At 35.4% G+C, this 24,139-nt stretch overlaps 5 protein-coding genes across 5 annotated transcripts; 4 read left to right on the top strand and 1 right to left on the bottom strand.

The window, feature by feature from the left end:
* Positions 1–198: 198 nt before the first annotated feature.
* On the bottom strand, positions 199–3,778 carry LOC147281145 (putative high mobility group B protein 11). The gene is made up of 6 exons (XM_086246536.1): positions 3,585–3,778; positions 2,956–3,031; positions 2,207–2,369; positions 1,814–1,948; positions 1,366–1,586; positions 199–794 (listed from the first exon to the last, which is right to left on the bottom strand). The coding sequence occupies exons 1-6, from the start codon at positions 3,770–3,772 to the stop codon at positions 546–548; spliced, it is 1,032 nt and encodes a 343-aa protein (XP_086102662.1). The 5' UTR covers positions 3,773–3,778; the 3' UTR covers positions 199–545.
* Positions 3,779–5,242: 1,464 nt separating this feature from the next.
* On the top strand, positions 5,243–6,624 carry LOC147281144 (putative pectinesterase 29). The gene is made up of 5 exons (XM_086246495.1): positions 5,243–5,451; positions 5,544–5,703; positions 5,800–6,009; positions 6,096–6,325; positions 6,459–6,624. Exons 1-5 carry the CDS (start codon positions 5,243–5,245, stop codon positions 6,622–6,624), a joined length of 975 nt encoding a protein of 324 aa, XP_086102621.1.
* A 657-nt stretch (positions 6,625–7,281) lies between these two features.
* On the top strand, positions 7,282–9,656 carry LOC147281143 (putative pectinesterase 29). Its single transcript, XM_086246494.1, has 6 exons — positions 7,282–7,385; positions 8,002–8,169; positions 8,258–8,411; positions 8,671–8,892; positions 9,010–9,251; positions 9,494–9,656. The coding sequence occupies exons 1-6, from the start codon at positions 7,282–7,284 to the stop codon at positions 9,654–9,656; spliced, it is 1,053 nt and encodes a 350-aa protein (XP_086102620.1).
* Positions 9,657–10,388: 732 nt separating this feature from the next.
* Positions 10,389–15,820, top strand: IREG3 (iron-regulated protein 3). Its single transcript, XM_086247043.1, has 14 exons — positions 10,389–11,024; positions 11,692–11,905; positions 12,021–12,084; positions 12,237–12,361; positions 12,441–12,530; positions 12,620–12,793; positions 12,902–12,976; positions 13,222–13,323; positions 13,418–13,535; positions 13,645–13,791; positions 14,240–14,346; positions 14,429–14,542; positions 15,128–15,429; positions 15,532–15,820. Exons 1-13 carry the CDS (start codon positions 10,837–10,839, stop codon positions 15,419–15,421), a joined length of 1,812 nt encoding a protein of 603 aa, XP_086103169.1. The 5' UTR covers positions 10,389–10,836; the 3' UTR covers positions 15,422–15,429; positions 15,532–15,820.
* A 3,752-nt stretch (positions 15,821–19,572) lies between these two features.
* LOC147281141 (uncharacterized) lies at positions 19,573–23,599 on the top strand. The gene is made up of 9 exons (XM_086247182.1): positions 19,573–19,704; positions 20,923–21,450; positions 21,574–21,639; positions 21,810–21,976; positions 22,066–22,222; positions 22,311–22,407; positions 22,498–22,907; positions 22,998–23,102; positions 23,213–23,599. Exons 1-9 carry the CDS (start codon positions 19,573–19,575, stop codon positions 23,528–23,530), a joined length of 1,980 nt encoding a protein of 659 aa, XP_086103308.1. The 3' UTR covers positions 23,531–23,599.
* Positions 23,600–24,139: the final 540 nt, after the last annotated feature.

Here is a 24,139-nt window from a genome sequence, read left to right as displayed (position 1 = left end):
ACATGTTACTAGATGTTGGAACACCTGAATATTAATAATGAGTTTTGATTCATTTGCTTATCAAATTAGCTGAGATTATTGGTGTATTGTGGAGATTTAGTGAGTGTGCAAGTAAAGAAAAGGTTATGAAGATATAAATATAGATATGCAGACCATAAGCAGCTTCATCTATACATTGGGTCAACGTAGTTAGAAATCTTTGCAGTTTAAACAAAAGAGGATACAGCCAAAAACAAAAGCCTTTGATTACATGCATCAAGGGAAGGGGCTTGGGAGACATTTCAAACCCTGTTGCAGCTGCCTCACCAACAAAATATTAGGCTGCAGGCACAGTTCATCAAGAGGGAACACATTTACAAACTATATACAAAATCCCCCACAAAATTAGCATAGCCATATGCAAAACACCTGTCATATTAGGATATGTACAAGCATCCATCTTCCCCTGAATATAAAGTACCTTCCATTTCAAAAAGCAACCCCTGACTGAAGCTCTAGAGTTTCTCCGCTTATCCAGTTGTGCAAAATCAAGTGAACAACATCGATCAGTTACTAAAGTCAACCTGTGAAACGGTGTCATCTGGCGCTTCCTTCGGCATTGTACTGGCCAAGTCAACTGATGATTGATTTTCCACGAAGGGTTGGTCTGTATCAGGTTGCAATTCCACATGGAAGTCTCCATCCAGCGCAGGAGGCTTCTCCATCTCTGCATTTTCCATCCCCTGGTTTTCCTCATCAGCAACCACTTCCTGAGCAGATCTTTCCCTTTCCTTCTTACTTTCTTCAATGTATGGCTGCAAGGAAATGAAATAAACAAAATATATACATATACACATATATCAATATTCAAAGGGTGGAGATCAGTTGAAGAATGAACTAGCAACAATCAACCTGTATTGTTAAAGTCACGCCACTTAAAATTTTCCACTGCTTGATAATAAATTCAACACTCCCCATCATGTTAAAATTTGAGAATCAAAAACATAATTTCTTGTTAACTTCAATACCATGCATGATAGATTACCCATTGCCTTAACTTAATCTACCAAAATAGTGAATTTATATTCCAACAATTTAAGCAGATAAACTTTCCTGTTAGTAATTGGGCCTGAACCCGACTAGAGTATTAAAAGATATCTGGTGCCTCATTGCAGGGTGAGGTTGATTGATTTAAGGGCCTTAAGTCACTATGAGGTTGTCTCAGAAAGTTCAAGGCCGCATTTCTGCCCCAAGGTTTGGCTTTGAGTAAGCTTATAATAAAGTAAGTAAAAAGAAATACACTTAAGTGACTAACAAAAGCATAGACCATGTACAAATTGAGGCATTCACCAAAGAACAGGGGAAGAAATCTAGAGGAAATTCTACCTGTCGCTCACTCTCAGAGAGGCACTTCCATGCATTGTTTGCCATTTCTCGGGCACTTATGCCACTGTGTCTATTAGAATGAGTACTTTTTAATCTCTCACATTCTTTCTTGAGGAAGATATGATAAGCACTTCGTGCCCCTTGTCGAGAACCACGGCGTTTCATCTCTTTGCTCTTTGAGTGCAGCTGGGGTAATCGCTTCTGCTCTGCAGACGCAGAACCTACTCAAATTTGCAAAACAAGGGTTCTGATTAAGTTGAATAAAACTATAAAATCACCATGGCCTATCTTAAACTCTGTTTCAACTATAGCTTTGACTTAATTGAGTAATAGGACCACCTCCGTTCCTTGATAAGTTCAATAACCACTAAATGTATAATCACAATGTTATGATTAATTTTCTAGTTCGGTAAATTTAATCAACCAAGTAAACGCAATGGTGGCATACCAGTCAAGGCTGGATGAAAATTCTCGTTGAGCATCTTCTCCCCCACAAGATCATCTTCAAATAACGTCTGAGCTGAAATGTCCCTACACTTCCTTTCCCTTATTCCTGAGGTATCCCCAGCATAGAAAGTATGACCTGAAAATTTTATCCTGATAGTATAAGTATCCTCTCATCTAATACATTTATACTAGGAAAATAATGATACAATTATATTACAAAATTGCTGAAACTTCTTATGTCCATGCAAGCAATTAAACGTAAATCTAATTGAAAAGAGAGACATTCAACTATAAAACACTCCTTGAATACCAAAAACATATTAAAATTTGCATTGCTTGGAGTTTGTCAAACATTTAAAATATAGAAGTAGCTATTGAAGTAGCTCCTCTCTACCTGGAGTTGAAGCAGCTTTCACAGGATCCCTGTAATAGTAAATTTGTTCGTACTGGTAGAGAAAGAGTGCATAAAGCTTTACAAGAAGTAGAGAATAATTTGGATTGCTCCCATCCAAATTTAAGGCGAATGCAACTTCATGCCATTTTCCATCTCTGGTAACCTGGAAACACATCATATAACTCATAGCAATTTTTCACTTTTATTTTTAAAGAGCCATTATAGATCTCAATAATATGTTGCCCTGCAACTTCATTCCTTCCAATTTTAAGGTGAAAATCACTTCATCATATCGTGTACTAATATTTATGCATATGCCATCCAAGCCTTGTTTCGCATAAAAAGAGTGATACACATGCACAGACTGTGTGCAGAGCACACACACACACCTTATTCTTTTACTGCAATAATGTAAGTACTTAATAGTTAAATGGTTCATATTCTCTTCTAAACAATTAAGAACTTCAAATAACTTCCAACAGGATCAGAATCACAAATACGTAAGTTCAGATAATTTCCCAATACAAACTTTTCAGATGCCGCTAAGGTACCATTCAATGAATCAAGATCAGACAGAATAAAGTAACTAGCTTTTTAGGGGAAAAAAAGAGAGAGAGAGAGAGAGAGAGAGAGAGAGAGAGAGAGAGAGAGAGAAGAAGAAGATATAAGAGACTATATAACATGGTCATGGACTCTCCTTTCTTTTTCACTAAATAAATAGGTAAAATCAGCAAATTATGGAAATAAACCTGATGACATCCTCCTCTTTCGGTAACTTCTTTGTAAAATTGATGCATGTCCAGAGTTGTTTGTCTGGCATTAAAACTGCCCATTAAAAGGAGGATACTTGGATTAGTTTTCACATAGAAATAAATCAAGCAAATATCAACCCATAGGATGAAATATCTAAACCAGTAACTAGCATTCCAATCATATCAGCTGCCTATATACTCTACATGCATAAGTAAGCCAGTGTTTATTTAAGAAAAAGAAACTGTAAGAAACCTTTCAAAGGCAGATTCTTAGCATAATCAAAATATGAATGTGACAAAAAATTTCCAAGTTTTATGCCCATAAATTTTTTGCCCCAATACATTCAGTGACACTTCTGAATTAAGCATGCAGACAAAAAGGCCACTTTTTTCGGAAATCAAAGGTCAGAACTCATTCGCATAAGTACTCATCATGCATTACAATACAACTTATCAATTTTGATGAAAGATTCCAACTTTGCTTTCATTTTCCCACAAGTTTCTCAAGAACCAAACATAGTATAAACAAACCCATCATAAAAATCCTTGCTTTCAACACGTTTCAAAAGCGAAAAAAGAAAAGAGAAAACCCAGAAGTCTAAAACTCTCAAAATTAGCAAACTCACACAAGGTTCAGCCCAGATGACTCATTCAACTTGCTGAGTTTCTCATAGAAACTCTCAGTCTCAGAGCTCTCCACCAAGCTTTTCCCATCAAACCCAGAAACGGCTACATTGGGATTCATGTCACCAGCGCATTGAGAGCCAGAGATCTGGGTCTCTGTTGGGTCTTCTCTCTCGTTCTTAGTTTGCATGTTGGGGAAAAGCTTCAATGGCTTCACTCTGCTCCTCCTTACAGTCTACACTCTACAGTTCACATTTGTGATCCAAAGGCTAAATATGCATACCCAGTAGGCTCATGTTGCTGGGCATGATGGAATACTTTGTGGGTTTACACGTGCCCCCCATTATGGTAGATATGAATTTAATTACCACCAAGACCAATCTGCTTTGTGTCTTGAGCCATGAGTTCCTTTGCATATATAATTCATGATATAGAGGAATGGGTTAAAATGTTGGAAAATAAATTACTTTCAAGTACAATGAAATTATGAAACCGAGAAACATAATTAATCCGCATATGGTGAGACCATAGGACACTAAAAATTGCACACATTACATAACACCAAAGTTTGCATCAAGTGGAATTAAAGGGAGCTTCATGTAGAGTCCTGTTATTGTGTTTATCCCACTTTTTTATTGAAGACTAGATAAGAATGCAATTCATATTAACGACTCATCTTCATTTCGTGCTATTTCATATTCGTGTTGTAATTTAACACCAAAGACTGTGAACAACAGAATTGGAGATATTCTATAGACTAACAGTAGAACATCATCAAACTGCAGCCAAAAAAACCTCCACAAACCCCAAGAGCCAGGACCACACGGTCCACACACCACCAATTCAGGAGGGGCATGCATAATGTACCAAAGCCAAAGAAGATTAACACATGATAGTGGCAATGTCCCATATATTCTTAATTGCCATAATGTTATATGTATTATTAATGTCATATATATGAAACTTTCTTATATGTATTTATATTAATGTACCAAAATCATTGATATTATATCATATTTGTGCACCATCTCAAATTAAAATATTGAGTAAGAAAATTATTTATCGCTGTATTAAAAATATATATGATATGTGGTCCATATCACATAATAGCATGCAGTTACTTTGAAAGAGAAGGGAAAAAAACCAACTTTTAGCCGAAAATAGATGGAAAAATATCATGCCATCAGTTTTCAGGATCTTCAATATTGAATGACAGCCGTTTAAAATGGAATAGTTTTATATGTTTAAAGGAATGATAGCAAAATAATTTGTAGCTGGTGAATTAAAAGATTCTAAATCAAAATTCCTTTTTGTTTTTTCTTTGCTTTGACTTTTTTACAATATTTCCTTCATTTCCCTATTAGGATTTAATTGTATATATCCTTATTAGGAATTTAGGACAAATCCCAATTCATTTTTCCGAATATTTTGTTGATGAAAAGGTTGTCAGTTTTCACCTGAATTACATGCATAATTTTTATTTTTTTTCCAATATTAGTAGATATCGCCTCAATCTAAGCCAACCTGACAGCAAGAAATCTGCATTAGACACAGCACTTTCACTCTTCGATCCTGTACATCTTCCATATAAAGCGAAGAACTTCATCATCTTCTTCAAAATAGTTGCAAATCTGTCAAGCCTTTTTCAAAGTTTTGCAAAATGCAGTCTCTTATAGTAATATTGGCTCTCTTCTTTTTCTGGGGTACATTGGATGCACGCCACATTGCAACAAAATACGATGTTTCAAAAACCATAATAGTCGGCAAAAATGGACAAGGAAATTTTGACACGGTCCAAAAAGCCATTGATTCCATACCATCAAATAATGCAGTGTGGACTCGTATACAACTTACCCAGGGTACCTACGTGTAAGTAACATGTTAATTATTTCAAAGTTTTTATATTTGATCAGCTATATATGCCATAAATATAGTTCTAATGTTCTGTTTTTTATATCTAGTGAAAAAGTTATAATCCCTCGAGACAAACCATACATTATTCTTGAAGGACATCCTCGTCGTCTTACTACAATCGAATATGGAGATTCTGGTGATGTTATTGAGTGTCCTACATTTAAGTTGCTTGCTGATAATTTCGTGGCACGAAATATAGTATTCAAGGTAAAGCACATATATATATATATATTCATGTATATTTGAAGCCATTGTGATTTATATAGCCTCAAATTCACAGTTTGATCATTCTTGTCCTAACAGAATACATATGACCGTGTACATGCTAATATGAACAAAATTACTTGGGCACCTGCGGCTGCAATTGCTGGAGACAAAGCAAGTTTTTATAATTGTAGTTTCATGAGCTATCAAGACACACTCAATGATGCCATGGGTCGTCACTATTTCTATGGCTGCTATATTGATGGTGCTATAGATTTCATTTGGGGAAATGGCCAGTCAATTTATGAGGTAAATATTACTTTCCCTAAACAGCAGGGCTGACCCTAAAATTTTATGAAAATGTATTCACACTTGACTACTCAAATTGTTTGCAGGAATGTCGCATAAATGCAATAGGTTATGGTTATATTACAGCACAAGGTAGAGAAAACGAAAACCAAAGTACTGGTTTTGTATTCAAAAATTGTCATGTTTTTGGATCAAATATTCCTACATATCTAGGAAGAGCATACAGGAAATATTCAAGAGTATTGTTTGTTGGAACGTATATGGACAAAGTTGTTACCCCAAAAGGTTGGGAAGCAGCATGGGGTACAGGACATGAGTAAGTTTTTTTTTTTTTTTTTTTTTCAATTTCCCCATTTGATTTTTGTTGGTGATCGATAGAGAATAATGATTATAATTGTGCAAGAGTATTATGCTTTAATTGTTTTTTTTTTTGGTGGTCATTATTGCAGGGATTTAATCACATTCTCAGAAGTGAATTGTAGTGGACCTGGAGCCGATATGTCCCAACGTGTTCAATGGGAGAAGAAGCTATCAGATCAAGAAGTAACACAGTTAACAAGTACAAACTCTTTCATAAACCAAGATGGATGGATGGAAAAGCAACCAAGTAATTAAGGTCTTATAATCCCACGAGCAAGTTAAGCAAATTCGGTTTAGCAAGCTAGTCTTAGGGGTGGTTACTTTATTTTTCTGTACTAAATTATTTATTTAGTGTAATTTGCTTTTTCAATAGAATAAAGTCGATAAAATGTTCTTTCAGAATGTTATGTGGTTTATGGTGTGTTACCTAGTTCAAAGTGTTATAGTTATATATTCATTTATATATATAATATAATGATATGTTGCCAAATAATTTAGCAACATAACAATATTAATTTCCTTGCCAAACTTATTGCGAATCTAAATACATATTTAGTCATAAGTCAATTAAATAAATAATTCAATTTCACAATTTGATAAAAAAAAATATTTGGGTGCCTCTATTCGGAGTAGCTTCAACAATTTAATGAAATATTAATTTCTAATTTTATTCTAATATTAATTGACTGTTAACATTTCTACTGCCCGGTTGTGTCACCTTGTAGTAACGATCTATATAGTATATATATACACTATAATAGCTTGACCATTTTAATGCATACACTGAAGAATGCACATAATTAATTAGCTTACGTGCCATGGCCAATTTCCTTAATTTTTCCTTAAAAACAGTTTTATTTTCTTGTGAATGGATCGCTGTAGCTGCATGTGGGTTCTCTCCTGATCTCATCAATGGATTATGTGGCTTGCATGTTTAGACGCTTAGGAAGGCTACTATATATTGGAGGCTTTTGCAGAGAAGTTCCTTCTCAGTTCTCACATTTAAAGCCTGTGGGGTATGTTCATGATAATTAAATATATTTTCCTGACTAGTGGACAGTGATATTTGTTTTTCAATTTCAATCATTTCATAATGGAAATACAAGTGGTAGCTGGTAACTGATTTTGCATGGACTACATCCTATGTAGCTAGCCCTATACATAGATTCATCCCCTGGAATCATTTAAAATCTGATCAGATCTCATAAAATATGATGTCTTAAAATTTGAAGTAGGAATATAGGAAAGTAATCCGATGGTGAAAATTAATGTGGCATGATACGATCAGCAAGATGTCAAATTCATCGATATACATATTAGAATAGATTCCAATTAATTTCTATAGATTTTGTGGATGTCATTTTTTCACCTCAATCACATAAATTTTTCCCAAATATATTATACTTATTATGGATAGATATTCGATTGTCTCAAACCAATCTACCTACCAAATAATTGTATACTTTTTCATCTTGTATATAAGATTGAAGAATGTCATGATCATTTTCTCAAGTCAAGAAAAAAGTGTGTTAGAATCTCATTGCTGCAAATCTTTTAAGCTAGCTCATCTTTTAAGTTTTGCAATATGCATTCTTTTATGTCAATATTATTGACTCTCTTCTTTTTCTTGAGTACTGGGTTGGATGCATGGAAATATAATCTTCAAGAGGATGTTATAAGTACCATCATAGTTGATAAGAGTGGTCAAGGAAATTTTTCCTCAGTACAAAAAGCCATTGATTCCATACCTTCAAATAGCTCAGAATGGACTCGTATCCACATTAACTATGGTGTTTATGTGTAAGTAACATATTATTTTGAAATTTTAATTTCTAAACTATATATACTATAAATTTTGAGGTCTAACATGCTATTTTCATATATCTAGTGAAAAAGTTGTGATACAGAAACCAAATATTGTTCTTGAAGGAGACTTTGATCACTTCCCTGTAATCGCATTTGGAGATGGTGGAGATGTTGTTAACAGTCCTACATTTAAGTTAGAAGCAGATAATTTTGTGGCACGGAATATAATATTTGTGGTAAGCATCTTGCTTAAATATTATCATTTACTCTTTTTCTTTTGTTACATTGAAAAAGATGCATGTGAACCTTATTAAGCTATCATGATTATCTTATGATCGAGATTAGCAGCGTGTTAGACTTGGAAAATAATTAAATTAGAATTAGAATTGATTAAAGATTTGGTTCTCTTATTTTAGGTAATTAATAGACCACTACTATATATATATATATATAATTATATATACTGGCCTGAATTCTTATTTTTGGTCCTATCAGAATACATATAACCATCCCCTCAAGCTGGATGCCAATGGGAAGAGGAATATTACTTGGGCACCTGCAGCTACAATTGCTGGAGACAAAGCAAGTTTCTATAGCTCTAGTTTTCTTAGCGTGCAAGATACATTATGTGATGCCAAAGGTCGCCACTATTTCTACAATTGCACTATTGAAGGTGCTATAGACTTCATTTGGGGCAATGGCCAGTCAATTTATGAGGTAATTAAGAATCCTTAATTAGTTTTTCTAATCTTCATTTTGTTCACACTAATACAAATATTTTCTTTTTGGGTCTTTAAATTAAAACTTAACACATTTAATCAAATTGTTTTGCAGAAATGCCTAATAAATTCAGTAACAGACAAAATTGGCGGTGGTGGCTATATTACAGCAAATGGTCGTGAAGGAGCCAATGAAAGTACTGGTTTTGTATTCAAAGATTGTCATGTATCTGGAACAGGCCCTATAAATCTAGGAAGGGCATATAGGAATTTCTCCAGAGTATTGTTTGCCGAAACATATATGGATAATATCATTACCCCACAAGGTTGGGACGCATCATGGAGTACTGGCCATGAGTAAGTTTATTTATTTATTTTTTAATTTTTAACTTCTGTTTGATTATTTCCATTGTCGAGTGATTATGGAGAGCGTCACTAATGCAGACATCTGTATAGGATGCGAACAGAACCAACGGTTCAAAAATCAATACCTTAAATTACAAAAGTATGAACTTATTAAATCTATATATGTTACTTATTCTGTGATTATGATTATGCAATATCACACTCATAGTTTTTTGTTTTGGTATATTGAACAGGGATTTACTTACATATTCAGAGGTAAATTGTAGTGGCCCTGGAGCAAACATGGCACATCGTGTCTCATGGATGAAGAAGCTATCGAATGAGGAAGTGGCAAGTTTAACAAATACAGCTTCTTTCATAAACCAGGATGGATGGTTGGAAAAGCAACCGAAATAAATCCTTAAAATACATCCCTTGTATCAATATATAAATCAATCTTTGAAAGTCGATCTTATTGGTCATTACTCATTAGTGTACTACACATGTTACTTTATTGGTCAGTACTAATTTGTTTTGATGGAATAGAGTTCATGTACTTCCTCTGTGTTATGTACAAGGGGGAGAACTGAACCAATAAAAGAGTCTCATTTGGATCTTGTTTCAAATTGCTAAGTGATGAAAATGGAATGGAATTAGCTTCTCGATTTATAACCTCTTTTGACAACCAAAAAATTGGACCAAAGATCATGGATGACATATATTATGGATTTATAGGTGGGATATTGTGCACCTTGTAAGCTAAAAAGCCTAAAATATTGGAAAAATATAGCCAATTATTGAAATTACATTTCAACAATAAAATGTATTATTTGTGGGCCACAAGAAGTTCCAGCGAACTTGAACAATGGAGTTGGCCTACTACTGAATACACGGCCCTTTTTTCTAGTGGGCCTGGGTTTGGTTGGACCCCAAACCAGTTGTCCATTTCTGTCTGCTTCATCAAATGCATCATATCCTAATGCGGAAAAATGGAAATTCATTATGACAGCATGGCATAATATTATTGGCCCACGTGTCCAATTCTGTAGCCCATAAACCCTCAAACTCTGACTCATCAAATTTCAGGGCCACACGATCAGACATAAAACTCAACTTTGAACTGTCCGCTAACCGGCGGACTCAGGAAAGACCAGACATGGATAAGGCCATGAAACCAAGCTTAAACCCACAAAAAATAATTGAAAATCTTGATTTTTCATCTCCAAATCCTCTCCTTCAAAATACCCACAAAAATTAACCCCCAAAACCCAGCCTTGAGTCAAAGTTGTTCATGGAGTCTGAGAGGAACCCATTTGTGAGTGGCTACAATTCTGTCAGGAAAAATCAAAACTTAAAAAAAATTTTGATTTATGTACACCAAGCTCCTCTCTTCTGAAATACACACTGAAAAATTAACCCCGAAAAAACCCAACTTTAGTTTGTTCATTGATTCTGAGAGGTTCCCTCTGTGTTGAGCTTCAGTTTTCTGAGCCAAACTGAGAAACTGAGCAAAAGGGTAGCTTAGTTTTGGAGGCTGCATGAGTGGGCAAGAACCCAATTGGTGTTTCAAGTTTTGGAGGCTGAAGCAACAAAAGCAATGGCTTTGGGTAGTGGTTGGACGGTCACTCTCTCACAGTATTCGCTCTCTTGCAATTCCTTTAAAGTATTCTCCGCTTGCCAAGCTTCTCTATCATCGACGCCGCCACGGCCTTCCTATCGAATTCGTCATCGCATCACTTCTTGCCGATGGTTGAGTTTGAACCACCTGTCAAGGCGTTCTGATAGGTAAGCTTGTGTTTTTTATTTATTAGCTTTTATGTATTTTTTGCTGAGAAAGTGAAGGAAAATGGAAAAAAGTTTTGGAACTTTGGATTGTTTAGGCTTTTTCATTTTTTGGACTTCAATGGTCAGTCAAAGTTGTAATGAAGTTTTTGATAAGCTTGTGTTTTACAGTTGACTTAAATGCTCTGTTTGTTTTGCTGAAAAGTGAAGGAAAATGGGAAGTGCGTTGTGGATATTTGGTGCTTTTCTATTGATGCTCAACTGGTTGTGAACTAAAGCAATTGTTTTTTAAATCAACTAATCAAGTTCAGCTGTGCATGTATGTGATAAGCTCTGTTTGGTTGCCAAATACTACGAGTGTAGAATACAAGAGAAAATAGAAAAGCAGAAAGTTTGAATTTTGGATTGTTATGTATTTTGGGGACTTATACTTAATGGTATCTATCAAGTCATTTCCTTTAATTTGTAATTTTGTAGAATGAAACTTCTGTTAAAATAAAAAAACCCTTATTTAAGTTGATTTCTAAGATTTTGAAGCAATAATTGAATTCTCACTAACTAGTTAGAGGAAAGTAAGTGAAATGAAATCTCGAACCGTAGATCATGACTTGACAGAAATACTGAATGTGATTATTAACCCTTTCTTTTTTTCCTGTTCCCTTGGTGACAGATTTGATAGTTTTAATTCAAGGTGTTCAATAACCAACACCGATGTACAATTCAACCATGTGGCTACTGAAAATGAGGCCCAGGAGGAATCATCAGCTGTAGAGCCTGATTGCTCGGTCCCAATTGTTAATCTTAACTCTGATATCCTTGAGACTGAATCTTTGAGTTTGCTAACTGAAGACACTTATGTAGATAGTCTCTTGACAACACTGCCTGTGAGTTTCATGCTGGTCCATTGACCTTTTCCTTTTCCACTTTCAATACCATTTTACATTACATTACTGTTAGCTCCTGTCTTATTATTTACTTTGCCATTGTTTTTTTTCCTAGGTTTTATCAATAGAGGAGCAGCATACCCTTGCTGCTACTCCGGCCCATCCAATGGGATTATATGGTAAGAGCCTTCCCCAAGTAGTCCATCTAAAGCATAGTGACGTATCTTTTTTAAGCTGTTGTTTATATGTGTCATTTGAATTATTAAAATAGTTGATTCCAGTGGTTTTGTATCCTTGAGGTGATTTCTGACTTGAAGGGCATATGTTTCAGCTTTGTATGCTAGTTGCATAGCTGGAAATTTGGTGGAACAACTTTGGAACTTTGCTTGGCCCTCTGCTATTGCATTGATATATCCAAGCCTTCTACCTGTGGCATTCATGGGTTTCTTTAGTAAGGTTGCTATTGAGATAAATTAAGTATATAGGACAAAAAGGTTGGAAAATGTACTAAGTAGCTCAATTTCATTTCCAACAGCTTGCAATAATTGCTGGAGGCCCTTTAGTTGGCACACTTATGGATTATTTTCCCAGAGTACCCGCCTATAACTGTCTTAATATTATCCAGGTGATTAGTTTAATTTACATTGTAATCCAAATATGTATGCAGGAAAATTCTTCTAAAGTTATGTGTTCTAACCCTTTTCTCCCTCTCAGGCAGCTGCTCAGTTGTTATCTGCAGCAATGATAATTCATGCGCATTCTGTTCCTCCTTCTGCATCATCCCTCCTCCTCCGTCCTTGGTTCATTGTACTTGTATTAACTGGGGCTGTAGAGAGGCTATCTGGTGTAGCATTGGGGGTTGCTATGGAGCGTGATTGGGTGGTGCTGGTACTGCTAATTTGAGTTTTCTTTGTTCCATTAGGATACACACACGCACACATAGTATTGTTCTTCCAAGTTGTCATTGTCCCTAAACTGGCATCCTTGTGTAAACAGTTGGCAGGAGTGAACAGGCCCATTGCGCTTGCACAAGCAAATGCCATTCTCAATCGAATTGATCTTCTCTGTGAGGTATTTGCTGATCTTATGATAATTTTTTCTTTAGATTTATTTCCGTGCATTTTTTATGTGTGATTCATCATGTAATATTTTCCCTTTTATTTATACACAAAGAATCATTAAATTGAATACAAAGAGTCTAGGTATTATAGTTTATTCTACCTTAAATTCCGCTGAATGAGTTTAATATGAAATCTTGTGATAGATGATAATTTGTAGTAGATCTTGAGGGGACTTATAGCTTTGTATATTTACAGATAGCTGGAGCATCACTATTTGGCATTCTTCTCTCTCAGTATGACCCAGTAACATGCTTGAAGTTTGCCGCAGGTTTAATGGTGTGGTCGTTGCCTTTTGCAGTAATAGCTCTTCTCCCTGCTCTGTTTTGTCTTTCATTTTTTTTACTTGGATAAATGTATCTTTCATTATTGACTATAAATTTCCAATTTTCAGATTGTTCTCACATGTTTAACCAACAAGCTTTCTAGTGGGGTACTTGACCGCTCTAAATGTTCACAAACCTGTTGCAGATCATCCACTGAAGGACCTCTGCTTGATACTGATGATATAGGTAAATTTGATAATTCATCTTTTATATAAGTAAATCTGATGACCTCTATTTGCAATCAAAAAGAAATTTTTAATAATGTACTAACTGGTTCTGTTTTCTGGGCAATCAGTGTATAAAGGTGTGGAAGCTATTAAACTTGGATGGAAGGAATACATGCAGCAGCCAGTTCTTCCTGCAAGCCTAGCCTATGTACTGCTTTATTTTAATGTTGTACTCACTCCAGGCAGTTTGATGACAGCATTTCTAACACAGAGTGGTACTCGTCAATATTTTTTCCCCTTTTACATGCAAATTTCCTCAAGAAAGATCTCGATTTCAAGCCCTAGTTCTGAGGGAATGGTATTGCTCAATCAAAATAGATCTTGTCCGCATGCATGTAGTAGTAAAACAAAATGCGCATGAGAGGGATTTCTAACAGCTACCAGTCAGTGGTCGTACTTAATAATGAATATAGTTTATTACAAGCATGGTGTTGGGTGTACTCCTTTTGACTTATCAGGAGATAATGTGTTGTCTTTAACCTAAGGGCAAAACGAGGGAATTCATTAATCGTGCTTTGATGTGAATGCCATATTCATTATTGATTTCTTTTTTCATATTTTTATATTTTCTTTTAGCCTTGGCACTGTAAAACCTTTTCTTGTTTTTTTTTTTTGCTTAGAAACCCTATTATAACTCCAAGGTATTGTGGCATTGTTTAACAGGTCTGAATCCATCTATCATTGGGGGTTTTAGTGGACTGTGTGCTTGTATGGGTGTTGCAGCAACATTTGTGTCTGCAAGCCTGGTCAGGCGACTTGGCATTTTAAAGGTTGCGTTATCTGCTTTATTCTCCTGTTAGTCTTTTGTCATTTTTTATCTTATGTCTATTCCTCATGGAGTTTGTTTTCCAGGCAGGAGCAGCTGGGTTAATTTTTCAGGCTTCACTTCTCACCATAGCTGTTGCTGTTTATTGTAGTGGATCTTCCTCCCAGCAGAGCCCCCTTCTTTTCTTCTTGTGTTTGATTGTAAGAATCTTTTTTCATTTCTTGCTTTCATATATTTGATAATTGATCAAACTGACAACTGTAATACAAAAGCTTGTAGAGAAAGGACTCAGTAGTTAAGAAACAAGTTTTAGGGGTGGAATTTTGGCTTCAGCTGTAGTTATAATTGGGATGTTAGTTGCGTATTAGCAGCTAAGAAAATCATAGTAATGATTTGATTGGACAATGGAACTTGTTACTTAATGTTGGATTCGAAAGCATGTCAGTAAATCCTGATCAGGATTAGTGAGAGATTTCTTATCTATTTGGAGGTATCAGTAGTGATTTTTGCCTGCATCATTTAATCATAAAGCAAAGGTTTCAGTTATATTAGCAGATGCTCCACTTTGAATTATATGTACTACAAAGGATATTAGAGAACAGAAGAAGAAAAGAAGTATGCAAAGGATTGACCCAAATAATCATTTGGATGCCCCTGGATCACCCGGACTATACTTGTTTACTTAAACACAAAGTTTGAGGGCTAATTGTCAGGCTTTTCTCACATTTTATTGTATCGTTTATTTCCTTTGAGCTTGATGAAAAGTTGCCCTACTTTGTATGCAGGTATTATCAAGGTTGGGACACATGTCATATGATGTTGTGGCAGCACAGATTCTTCAAACTGGAATACCATCATCGAAAGTAAATATTATTGGGACAACAGAAGTTGCTGTTGCTAGTCTGGCAGAGTCTACAATGTTGGGAGTTGCAATAATTGCCAACGATGTTTCACATTTCGGATTTCTAGCAATTCTGTCACTCTTAGCAGTAGTTGGGGCTGCGTGGCTGTTCTGCCGGTGGTTGAGGAATCCAACAGATGCACAAAGAATTCTTTTCTCTTTTGATGCTCGGTGTTAATAATTGATGTAAGGTTTTTCTTTTTATACAATGAACCATCTCCATTTTTTTTTTCTTTTACTACTATAATGATCATTTTACTAACTAAAATCATCTTTTATCCTCTGCAGTTTTACTTTATCTGTGGCCCTGGTGCAAAGGCTGTTTGACATAAAGCAGAACCAAGTTATTGCAATACCTATTTTACGGTGCCCACGTTTTTCTATTAATAGTAAACTGAGGTATATTTTGTTACTCGCGGTTCGTATGTTTTATGGGTTGTATTATACAATCTGTACCATGCCTTGGTAAGTTTGTATCATATCATATAGATGATGAGCTTCAATGGACCCACTTGTACATACATTTCAACACATTTGTAAAGCATTGATATATTCAAAACTCATTTTTACTGATCAAGCTTTGATTCGAACTGAATGCCCTCATAAGTGCTGAATCATATTCTTTTCTGGGTTCTGTCATTTGTTAAACATAGAAGTGATGAAAGGAAACACTAGAGCATCGTAGCCTCTCTTGAAACCATGAAGGCAGAAAAATAATGCAACTGAGATATGACACTGCATTGTTTATGGGTACACGCAATGGCAATAGCAGCAAAAGATAAGGGAGGCATTTTTTACACCTTGTGGTGTTGATTATATATGGTCCGAGAATTCATACTTCCTTGGGCCCCATCAAGTTTGTAGTACTCGGTCCAACAAAAACTGGCCCATTAACTGTTGGGCCTCTTGATCTATATGAAACTATAATAAAAGTCAATATGGTATGTCCAATGGTCCATCTCTGAAAAAGTTGGTGCATAACTAAACTAGACTAACTAGTGCCTGACTGACTGCCCGTGCATGAATTTAGGATGGTTTATTTGAGTTACTCTGTATTATAGATATATATTTTTTTGGTCAAAGAGTTACTCTGACTGACAGTGAGAGAGTTACTATGTATTCTCTATTCTTTGTTATTGATGCCAAACCAAAACAAAAGACAATAGTCAATAGATATATATAGAAATGTGTCAAACTGCGTTATGGCATCTGGTATTGGTAACTGGGTTCCGTATTACCTTACCTAATTACCCTATTACATAGTACATACATTAACATCTGCGGGCATTGGGTTTCGTATTTGTAAGCAGCACGTACCCGTCACGCTTCACCTCTAACCCCAAGAACACGTACTAATACAGTAATACTATATAATATCTTCCCATGTATATTATTAATATCAAAGTTAATTCTGTTGTCATTTATTTTGGGTTTACATGATTTGTGCCCAAAACAAACAGTGTTTTACTGATTATTCTCTGGCTTAAACTTCATTGTTAAAAGAGGAAGTGCTTTCCTAATTATTTGTGCTGCAGAGTGTGATTTTAAAAAATTTGATGGCTATTATCCTGAAAAGATAGCTGTCTTTCATGTCAATTTGACTTCTTTTCTTATAAGAAAAAACAGGAGAAAAAAAAAAAAAAAAAAAAAGGAAGAAAAGGAAGTTCAAGTTACAATGTGAGTGTGAGTGAGATGAGGGGACTGAGTGTCTGAGTCACGTGAATCAGGCAGTCTCCTCGCTGCTACCGCCAATCCAAATCTAAATATCACGTCCCCGTGTTTATCGCGTGTATTATACGTCTCTCCCTCCCGCTGTCAACATTACGTTGGTAAGAGTTCCTCTTTCTCGCGATATCTTCCTATCTTCCCATTCATTTCTCATCTCGTGTTCAGAATTTAACAGAATAATTGAAATCAATAAGTATCATAGTAAATTCAGAATTCAGATGCATTATCCCTCCTATTCAATCCTTAATGAACACCATTGCAAATATTCGTATGAATAATAAAGTAGTCTATATATATTATGATGCGTAAGATGCGGAGAAGATGCAAAACAAGACTTACATCGATCAAGAAGAAGAAGTGAGGATTGAGCAGTGAAACAAAATTATTAAGGGTCTATTTAACACTGTTTTTTGAAAATATTTTTATTTAGTAGATAAATTATTCTGTATAACCGATATATTGACACGTGGTATAATCAGTCTATGTGTTATAATATGAGTGAATGTTATTAATACTATACCCTACTAATATAAACACATCGTCCAATAATACTCTTACACGTTGGATTGGTTATAACACATGACAGTATATCGGTTATACCCTATAATTTTTCTACTTAATAATAGTTTTATTAGAAGCACTTCTGCTAAGAAGGACAAACACATTTTTATAAAAATTATAAGTTGTTCATACTAAAACACTTGAAAGTACTTCCTAAAAAAAGCACCTGACATGTGCTTATTAAAAAAATTTTTAAAAGCGTTTTTATATGCCAAAAGTACTTTTATTTATTTTTGTCAAACGATACCAAAAGTGATTTTACTAATCTGAAATCGCTTTTGACAATTCTAAAAACAGTGTCAAACGGGTTCTAAAGAAATTCATTTATCGCTTAAAAATTTATCATATATATAAATGAAATTATTTTCTTTCGCGTGTTAAGCCTAATAATTTAGAAATGGGTGTCATTATTTAGCCTCAACTAATTCATTAATAGTCCTAATATTTAAATAAAAATATAATTTCATATTTTACCTTAATATAAATTGACGAATAAGGACATATTAATTAATGAAAAAAATCCTCAATTGTTCATCCCATCAATAGCAGCCCAGCCCCCGCCATCTCTTTATCTCTCTCTCTTCTATTTCTCTCCCTCAATCTCTGTGCATCGGTAGAAATGAGCAAAAAAGGTTAATCAACTGGATGAAGGCAATGTATTTGTAAAAATGCCTTAAAAAGAAATACAAAATTATCTAGAAATTGATCTGTTTGAAATGTTTTTAACAATTTTGCCTTATTGTTGGCAAAAAAAAAAAAAACAATTTTGCCTTCTTTCAATTTTTTTATTTGTAGTGAAAAAGTTAGAAGGTTAGCTCGAATCATAATACTAGCAATTAAGGTAAAGTTAGAAAGAAACTTACCTATTTGTTGTTGTATATAATATGTAAGACAAAAATGTAATTATGTGATAGTGACTATATTTGTGTCTCATATATTGTATATTTGTATACAATAAAAAATAGGTAAATTTTAGTTGGGAAATTATATTACTATAATTATTATTATTTTTTTTTTTGTGAAAGTGAAGGTGTAGAGCATAGGTGAAAAAGATGATGGATCTCTCGTGTGGGGAGAAACTAACGGTGTGATGAGTGATCAATTTTCAAGAAAACACCCAACCTTTTGAGGTAAACAAACAGCATCCCATTTCCCAAAACAAAAGAATTTCCACACACACACACACACACGAAGACCCACTACACATCCCCCAAAGACCCTCTTGAGAAGAGAGACATTTGTAGATGGACATCAATAAAAACCCCACCTTGAAAATTGAATGTGGGTTGTGTGTGGGAGAGAGAGAGATCCACTCCCATCAATCCCAATATATCATATCACCACTGTGGGAAATAAAGCAGGAAAGAAAAACAGAGTAAACCATGTGGGTGAGAGTTTTAAAAACAGAAACTCAGAAAGGAAAGCTCCCCTCTTCTCTATAACCTATAACCTATGCTCTATGCTGTCGACAATTCCTCAGTACCCCAAACATCTTCACCATCATTTCCCACAAACCACCTGTCCCTACACTCCATCATTTTCAGCTGGACAAGTGTGAAAAGTGAGAAACTTATACTTAACACACAAAAATAAAATAAAATAACTCTCTCTCTCTCTCTCTCTCTCTCTCTGATAACAGTCACATTTCCATGATTTTACATCACTTGTTGAAATTCTTTAAAGCCTTGTCCAGCCATTAATATATTTACTTTCTTACTTTTTTAGAGATTTTTTTTCTTTACACATAAGCTATTTAAAGAACAATATGAAAGAATATTAAGATGCAGGGAAAAAGAAATGTTCTTTTCAGTTTTCACCACAAGCTTGTGCTGTTGTTGTTGTTGGTGTTGGTTGCCACAGTGTTTTGGACTTGAAAGCGCCCATCTTTTCATGTCCTTTGACACTGATAGTTGATACATCACTTGGCTCGTTCATGTCCTCTTTTGACCCTCTCCCTCCCTCTCTATTTCTACATCCTTGTCAACACACTGTGTTCATGTAATACACATACCAAAGTTTAGAGAGAGAGAGAGTCAAATAATGGGGTCTTTGGGAGGTGAAACTGCAAGGAAGAAGGCAATGTGGCTCTATCCCAAGGTTGTGGGATTTAATCCTTCTGAGAGATGGGGGCACTCTGCTTGCTATTCTAGAGGGATTTTGTATGTCTTTGGGGTATGTATAATTTTCTTGTCAACAATAAAAGAGAGAGAACTTCTAAATTTTGCTCCTTTCCCCTTCAGTTTTGTAACTAGGTTTTCACTGTATGATATTTGTGTGTGCATATGGATTAGTTTTACTGTTTTGTGAATTGTGAGTGATTATATAATGCAGAAATGGTTTCATCTGAACAGTTGTTATGCTTTTTTCATGCATGTTGTATATATCCTTGCTTTATTTTTTATTTTTTTTATCTGCAATATGTTATACCTGGCTGATGACCAACACACTTTTTCTTACTGGTTGTTGTTTTTTCCCCGTTTCTTCTTTTTCAACTCTGTTTTTAGAATATTTTTTGAACTTTGTTTCCTCTTGTTTATATTTCTCTAATTAGTAGGACAGTTATGTGGTAGTTACCTTCCTGCTTTCTTGATGTAGTCATTTTCTTTCTCTTTTTGATATATTTCATTTTTCTTGTTTGTTAATTTGTTTTTTCCTTTTCTTTTCTTTTTTCCTTTTAGGGTTTCCTTCTCATAATTTAACTTGAAAATTATCCCCGTCTACTACGAAATTCTCTAACTATTTTCATGTTAAACTTTTGAACAAACTTTTTTGCAAAATTCTGAAAGTTCTGCATAATTTTATTTAATATTATTAAGAGGAAATTAAAGAAATATACTTTTGAGTTCATGCATCAACTGCTTCAGAGTCTGAGTACCATGAAGAAATAGGACTGTAATCTAAAAAAGAAAGTGGGATTGCTTGGCTGATCCTAAAAAACTTACATCTATCTGATTCTAAAAATTTTCATAAATCAAATACTACATATTTCTGAACTCTCTGAGACCTATGTCTTGGATCTTCTACAAAATCGCATACCTAAGACTTGGTTTATGTCTTGGCTGTTATATATGACTAGCAGATTTTGGCATTCCAAGGTTTCTGTAAGGAAGATGATGCAGAGACCAAAATCAGTGTTATTATAATACCATTTACAATAATTAATTGTGCTGATGAGTCCTTTGCGTTTTACTAAAGAATTTGGCAAACTTCATTGAATTTGTCCTTAGATTTGCTCTGTGCGGTCACATAACTTGGTATATCTTGCATGTGGCTGATTTCTGTGTGATATGGTACAACGGGAAGCTATAAAACTTCCTTTTTTGGTAATATAATCGGAGTTTCGATTGCTATGCTACATCTTGATCTCATTTTTCTGTTTATGCAATTTAGGGATGTTGTGGAGGTATGCATTTCAGTGATGTTCTTGTGCTTAATCTTGAAACAATGGTCTGGAACACACTAGTAGCAACCGGTCAAGGGCCTGGTCCTAGAGACAGCCACAGTGCCATTGTTCTGGGGCATAGGATGATAGTTTTTGGGGGCACAAATGGCTCCAAGAAGGTAAATGATCTTCATATACTGAATCTCGTGACCAAAGAATGGACACGACCAGAATTTACAGGAGCTCCACCTTCACCCCGTGAAAGTCACACTGCCACGCTTGTTGGTGACGAAAAATTAGTGATATTTGGGGGTAGTGGAGAAGGTGAAGCAAATTACTTGAATGATCTGCATGTTCTAGACCTCAAAACCATGAGGTGGAGTTGCCCTGAGGTGAAGGGTGATATTCCTGTCCCAAGAGACAGTCATAGTGCTATTGCAATAGGAAAGAAACTTCTTGTGTATGGTGGGGACCGTGGCGATAGGTACTATGGTGATGTTGATATGCTTGACATGGATACATTGATTTGGTCAAGGGTATGTTTTCTTTTTATCCTGTTAGAATTTCAATGTTGCAATGGTATCTGAATTTTTCATTGTTCTTACAAATTTTGAACAAATTAAGTTAAATTGGGGTTTTCTGTGGTTGTTTGGCAACAGTTGGCTGTTCAAGGATCTTCACCTGGTGTCAGGGCTGGTCATGCTGCTGTGAGTATTGGGACAAAGGCAAGTAACATTATCAAATGTACAAAGTAGAAAGGCATAGAAATATAGGCACTGCAGGAGACTTCTATAATGCTATCTTATTTTATTTAAAAATGTAATGAATTCAAGTTTCACTATCTAAGAGTTAATCTCAAAACAGAAAGCCATTGACCTCTAACAAAAAATTGCAGCTCTGTGTCATTGGAGGGGTTGGAGATAAACATTACTACAATGATGTTTGGATCCTAGATGTGAGAACTTGTTCATGGACCCAACTGGATATACGTGGCCAACAGCCACAAGGCCGATTCTCTCATACTGCTGTTGTTACAGACTCCGACATTGCTGTCTATGGAGGGTAATTAGCCATCAATGTCTAATAGCTTATATTATAGCTCCCTTTCCATATAGTGGGTTGCATCTTAATTTGCAGGTTTGAACATGTAGGTGTGGGGAGGACGAGCGTCCTCTCAATGAGTTGTTGGTGTTGCAGCTTGGAGCAGAACATCCCAATGGTCGCTACAATATTTCCATGTGCAAAATTTTCGGAAGCCATTGGAACCAAGAGAGGAGAAAGTTCTCCAGGGGAGCAGATTTTAACACGGTACAAAAGTTACTGTAACAAATGCAGTACTTTAGTGCATCCTTTATGTTTCTATAATGAAGAGGAGTGTTTTTGTAAATGCTTGAAGCAGAAAACTATGCTTATGGGGAATCATGTAGTGGTAAGAGAGACAAAAGCTTATGAACCAGAATCAGAAACAAAGCATTCTTTTCAGCTCAAATCAGGTTGGTATATAAGATAAGAATTCATATTCTTGCCTCTTGGTATATACATGAAGTCATTGCTAATGATTTCATTGTTAAACATTACTGTAGATACTTTACATCCAAAGAAGAGAAGAACAACCACTACAAAAGCTTGTGACATCGAATCTGAACAAGAGGAGCATTCTCTATCACTCTCCCAGCATTCATCACCTTCACACTCAGATCAAGAACAGACCCCAACTACTAAACTTGCTGATTCTGCCACAGGTTCTCAAGGTTTTCATTTGTTTAAGCAATTAAATCAGAGTTCGAGCAATAGCCAATCTCCCAATGTTCTAAGTAACCATAAAGATCTTAGAAATTCCATCCAAAGATCTCCAGAGGACCTTAACTTGTTAGGAGAATATCAAATCGAACCAAAACGAGAGCAGTACCGTCATGTTAACATCGGTAGACCAAGTATTGAATTTCCAGCAGCAGAACAGAAACACTTGGAGGCAGGGCCTATTCAGAACCTGGTATGCATTTCTTTAATCTCCCTTTCTGATAATTGTTACTCTTGTATTCTCTATAGTTACAGCTTTTTATTGGGTTTTCTTTCTCCTTAGATTGGTGCTGATGTTCGAGGCAAAGTTGACGGAGCATTCGACTCAGGTTTCCTAGTGACTGCAACTGTTAATGGAAAGCTATATAGAGGGGTCTTATTTGCACCAGTAAGCTTCCAAAATCAAACTATATTGTAAAAAGGCTTTAAGTTCATTGAGGTATGCAAAGCAATGTGTCAATGTTAACTTGTTTGTGCGACTTATAATTTGTCAAGCAGGGACCTGGGGTCATCCCAAGAGGGCCAACTCCTGCACAAAGTCTTTCATCTTCAACAAGCCAAATCCCCATTGCTGTGGTACAACCATTTCCGAACCCAAATCATGTGGAGCCATACCTGAGGATATCGGAGCAGCCAATAATAAAGAATTCCATGCCATGGTCCGGTCTGGGCCTGAGGCATGCTCTAGTGGCACGACCATTTTCGGTCACTAGAGCCAACACTTCCTCCGTAGCCAGAGAACCAAACCTTGGAAGTGATCTTCAAGGTGTGGTTTTAACACTTGGAGGACCAGGGAGTGGCCCTGGTGGATCTTAGAGTCCCCATTTAGGCATTTACTTGGATGGTAACTTGCTCCTTTTACCTTTTTTGAAATTTTGTAATCTTAGATAGGTATCTTTAAAATAAAATAAAAATTACTATTGCTATGAATATTATTCAGGCTTGTGGAGCAGGTAGGTATATATATTAGTTGGTCGTTACTCATTAGTCATTAGTTAAATCTTTTTGTACCAAATGATTATATAGGCTGGGTATGTTGTCTGTAGTCATTGTAACATTATAAGTTTCTTTCTCTTAGTAACTTAGTACTATGATTATGTACCAATATTTTTCATGCACTTTATTTTTTGATGAGTGTAATTTCCCTTTGGAATTGGTTGGTATGCTACAATTTTTTTTTATTATTGAAAATTTTTTGAAAAAGGGAGAAGGAAATAAGGAATTAGATTAGAAAAGAAAATCCTAAAATTGAAGAGGGCTGCTATTTGCACACCCTTTTTTTTCTTTTTGCACACCCTTTTTCTCTTTTTTTCTCCTACACATCCCACACACTTACCTCAAATTCAAAACCTCTCAACACACACCCAACCCATTACCAAAATACCCTCATTTCATTACACACCCTCCCCTCTTTCCCTCTCTTTT

Source organism: Dryas octopetala, chromosome 6 (genome assembly GCF_963921425.1).
Source record: "Dryas octopetala chromosome 6, drDryOcto1.1, whole genome shotgun sequence".
NCBI lineage: Eukaryota > Viridiplantae > Streptophyta > Magnoliopsida > Rosales > Rosaceae > Dryas > Dryas octopetala.
The sequence above is the reverse complement of the archived record's forward strand: the minus strand, read 5'-3'. Positions and strand labels throughout refer to the sequence as shown.

Excerpts from the sequence above, each read along its gene's own strand:
- LOC147281145 (XM_086246536.1), bottom strand. The coding sequence starts at position 3,772 with ATGCAAACTAAGAACGAGAGAGAAGACCCAACAGAGACCCAGATCTCT. Across the intron at positions 3,032-3,584 it reads TCATCTGGGCTGAACCTTGT|TTTTAATGCCAGACAAACAA; the intron begins GTGAGTTTGCTA and ends TTTAATGGGCAG. Across the intron at positions 2,370-2,955 it reads AAAGAGGAGGATGTCATCAG|GTTACCAGAGATGGAAAATG; the intron begins GTTTATTTCCAT and ends ATGTGTTTCCAG.
- LOC147281144 (XM_086246495.1), top strand. The coding sequence starts at position 5,243 with ATGCAGTCTCTTATAGTAATATTGGCTCTCTTCTTTTTCTGGGGTACA. Across the intron at positions 5,704-5,799 it reads CACGAAATATAGTATTCAAG|AATACATATGACCGTGTACA; the intron begins GTAAAGCACATA and ends TTGTCCTAACAG. Across the intron at positions 6,010-6,095 it reads ATGGCCAGTCAATTTATGAG|GAATGTCGCATAAATGCAAT; the intron begins GTAAATATTACT and ends AATTGTTTGCAG.
- LOC147281143 (XM_086246494.1), top strand. The coding sequence starts at position 7,282 with ATGGATTATGTGGCTTGCATGTTTAGACGCTTAGGAAGGCTACTATAT. Across the intron at positions 8,412-8,670 it reads CACGGAATATAATATTTGTG|AATACATATAACCATCCCCT; the intron begins GTAAGCATCTTG and ends TGGTCCTATCAG. Across the intron at positions 8,893-9,009 it reads ATGGCCAGTCAATTTATGAG|AAATGCCTAATAAATTCAGT; the intron begins GTAATTAAGAAT and ends ATTGTTTTGCAG.
- IREG3 (XM_086247043.1), top strand. The coding sequence starts at position 10,837 with ATGGCTTTGGGTAGTGGTTGGACGGTCACTCTCTCACAGTATTCGCTC. Across the intron at positions 13,536-13,644 it reads GCTTGATACTGATGATATAG|TGTATAAAGGTGTGGAAGCT; the intron begins GTAAATTTGATA and ends CTGGGCAATCAG. Across the intron at positions 14,543-15,127 it reads TTTTCTTCTTGTGTTTGATT|GTATTATCAAGGTTGGGACA; the intron begins GTAAGAATCTTT and ends CTTTGTATGCAG.
- LOC147281141 (XM_086247182.1), top strand. The coding sequence starts at position 19,573 with ATGGGGTCTTTGGGAGGTGAAACTGCAAGGAAGAAGGCAATGTGGCTC. Across the intron at positions 22,408-22,497 it reads TTCTTTTCAGCTCAAATCAG|ATACTTTACATCCAAAGAAG; the intron begins GTTGGTATATAA and ends ACATTACTGTAG. Across the intron at positions 23,103-23,212 it reads GAGGGGTCTTATTTGCACCA|GGACCTGGGGTCATCCCAAG; the intron begins GTAAGCTTCCAA and ends TTTGTCAAGCAG.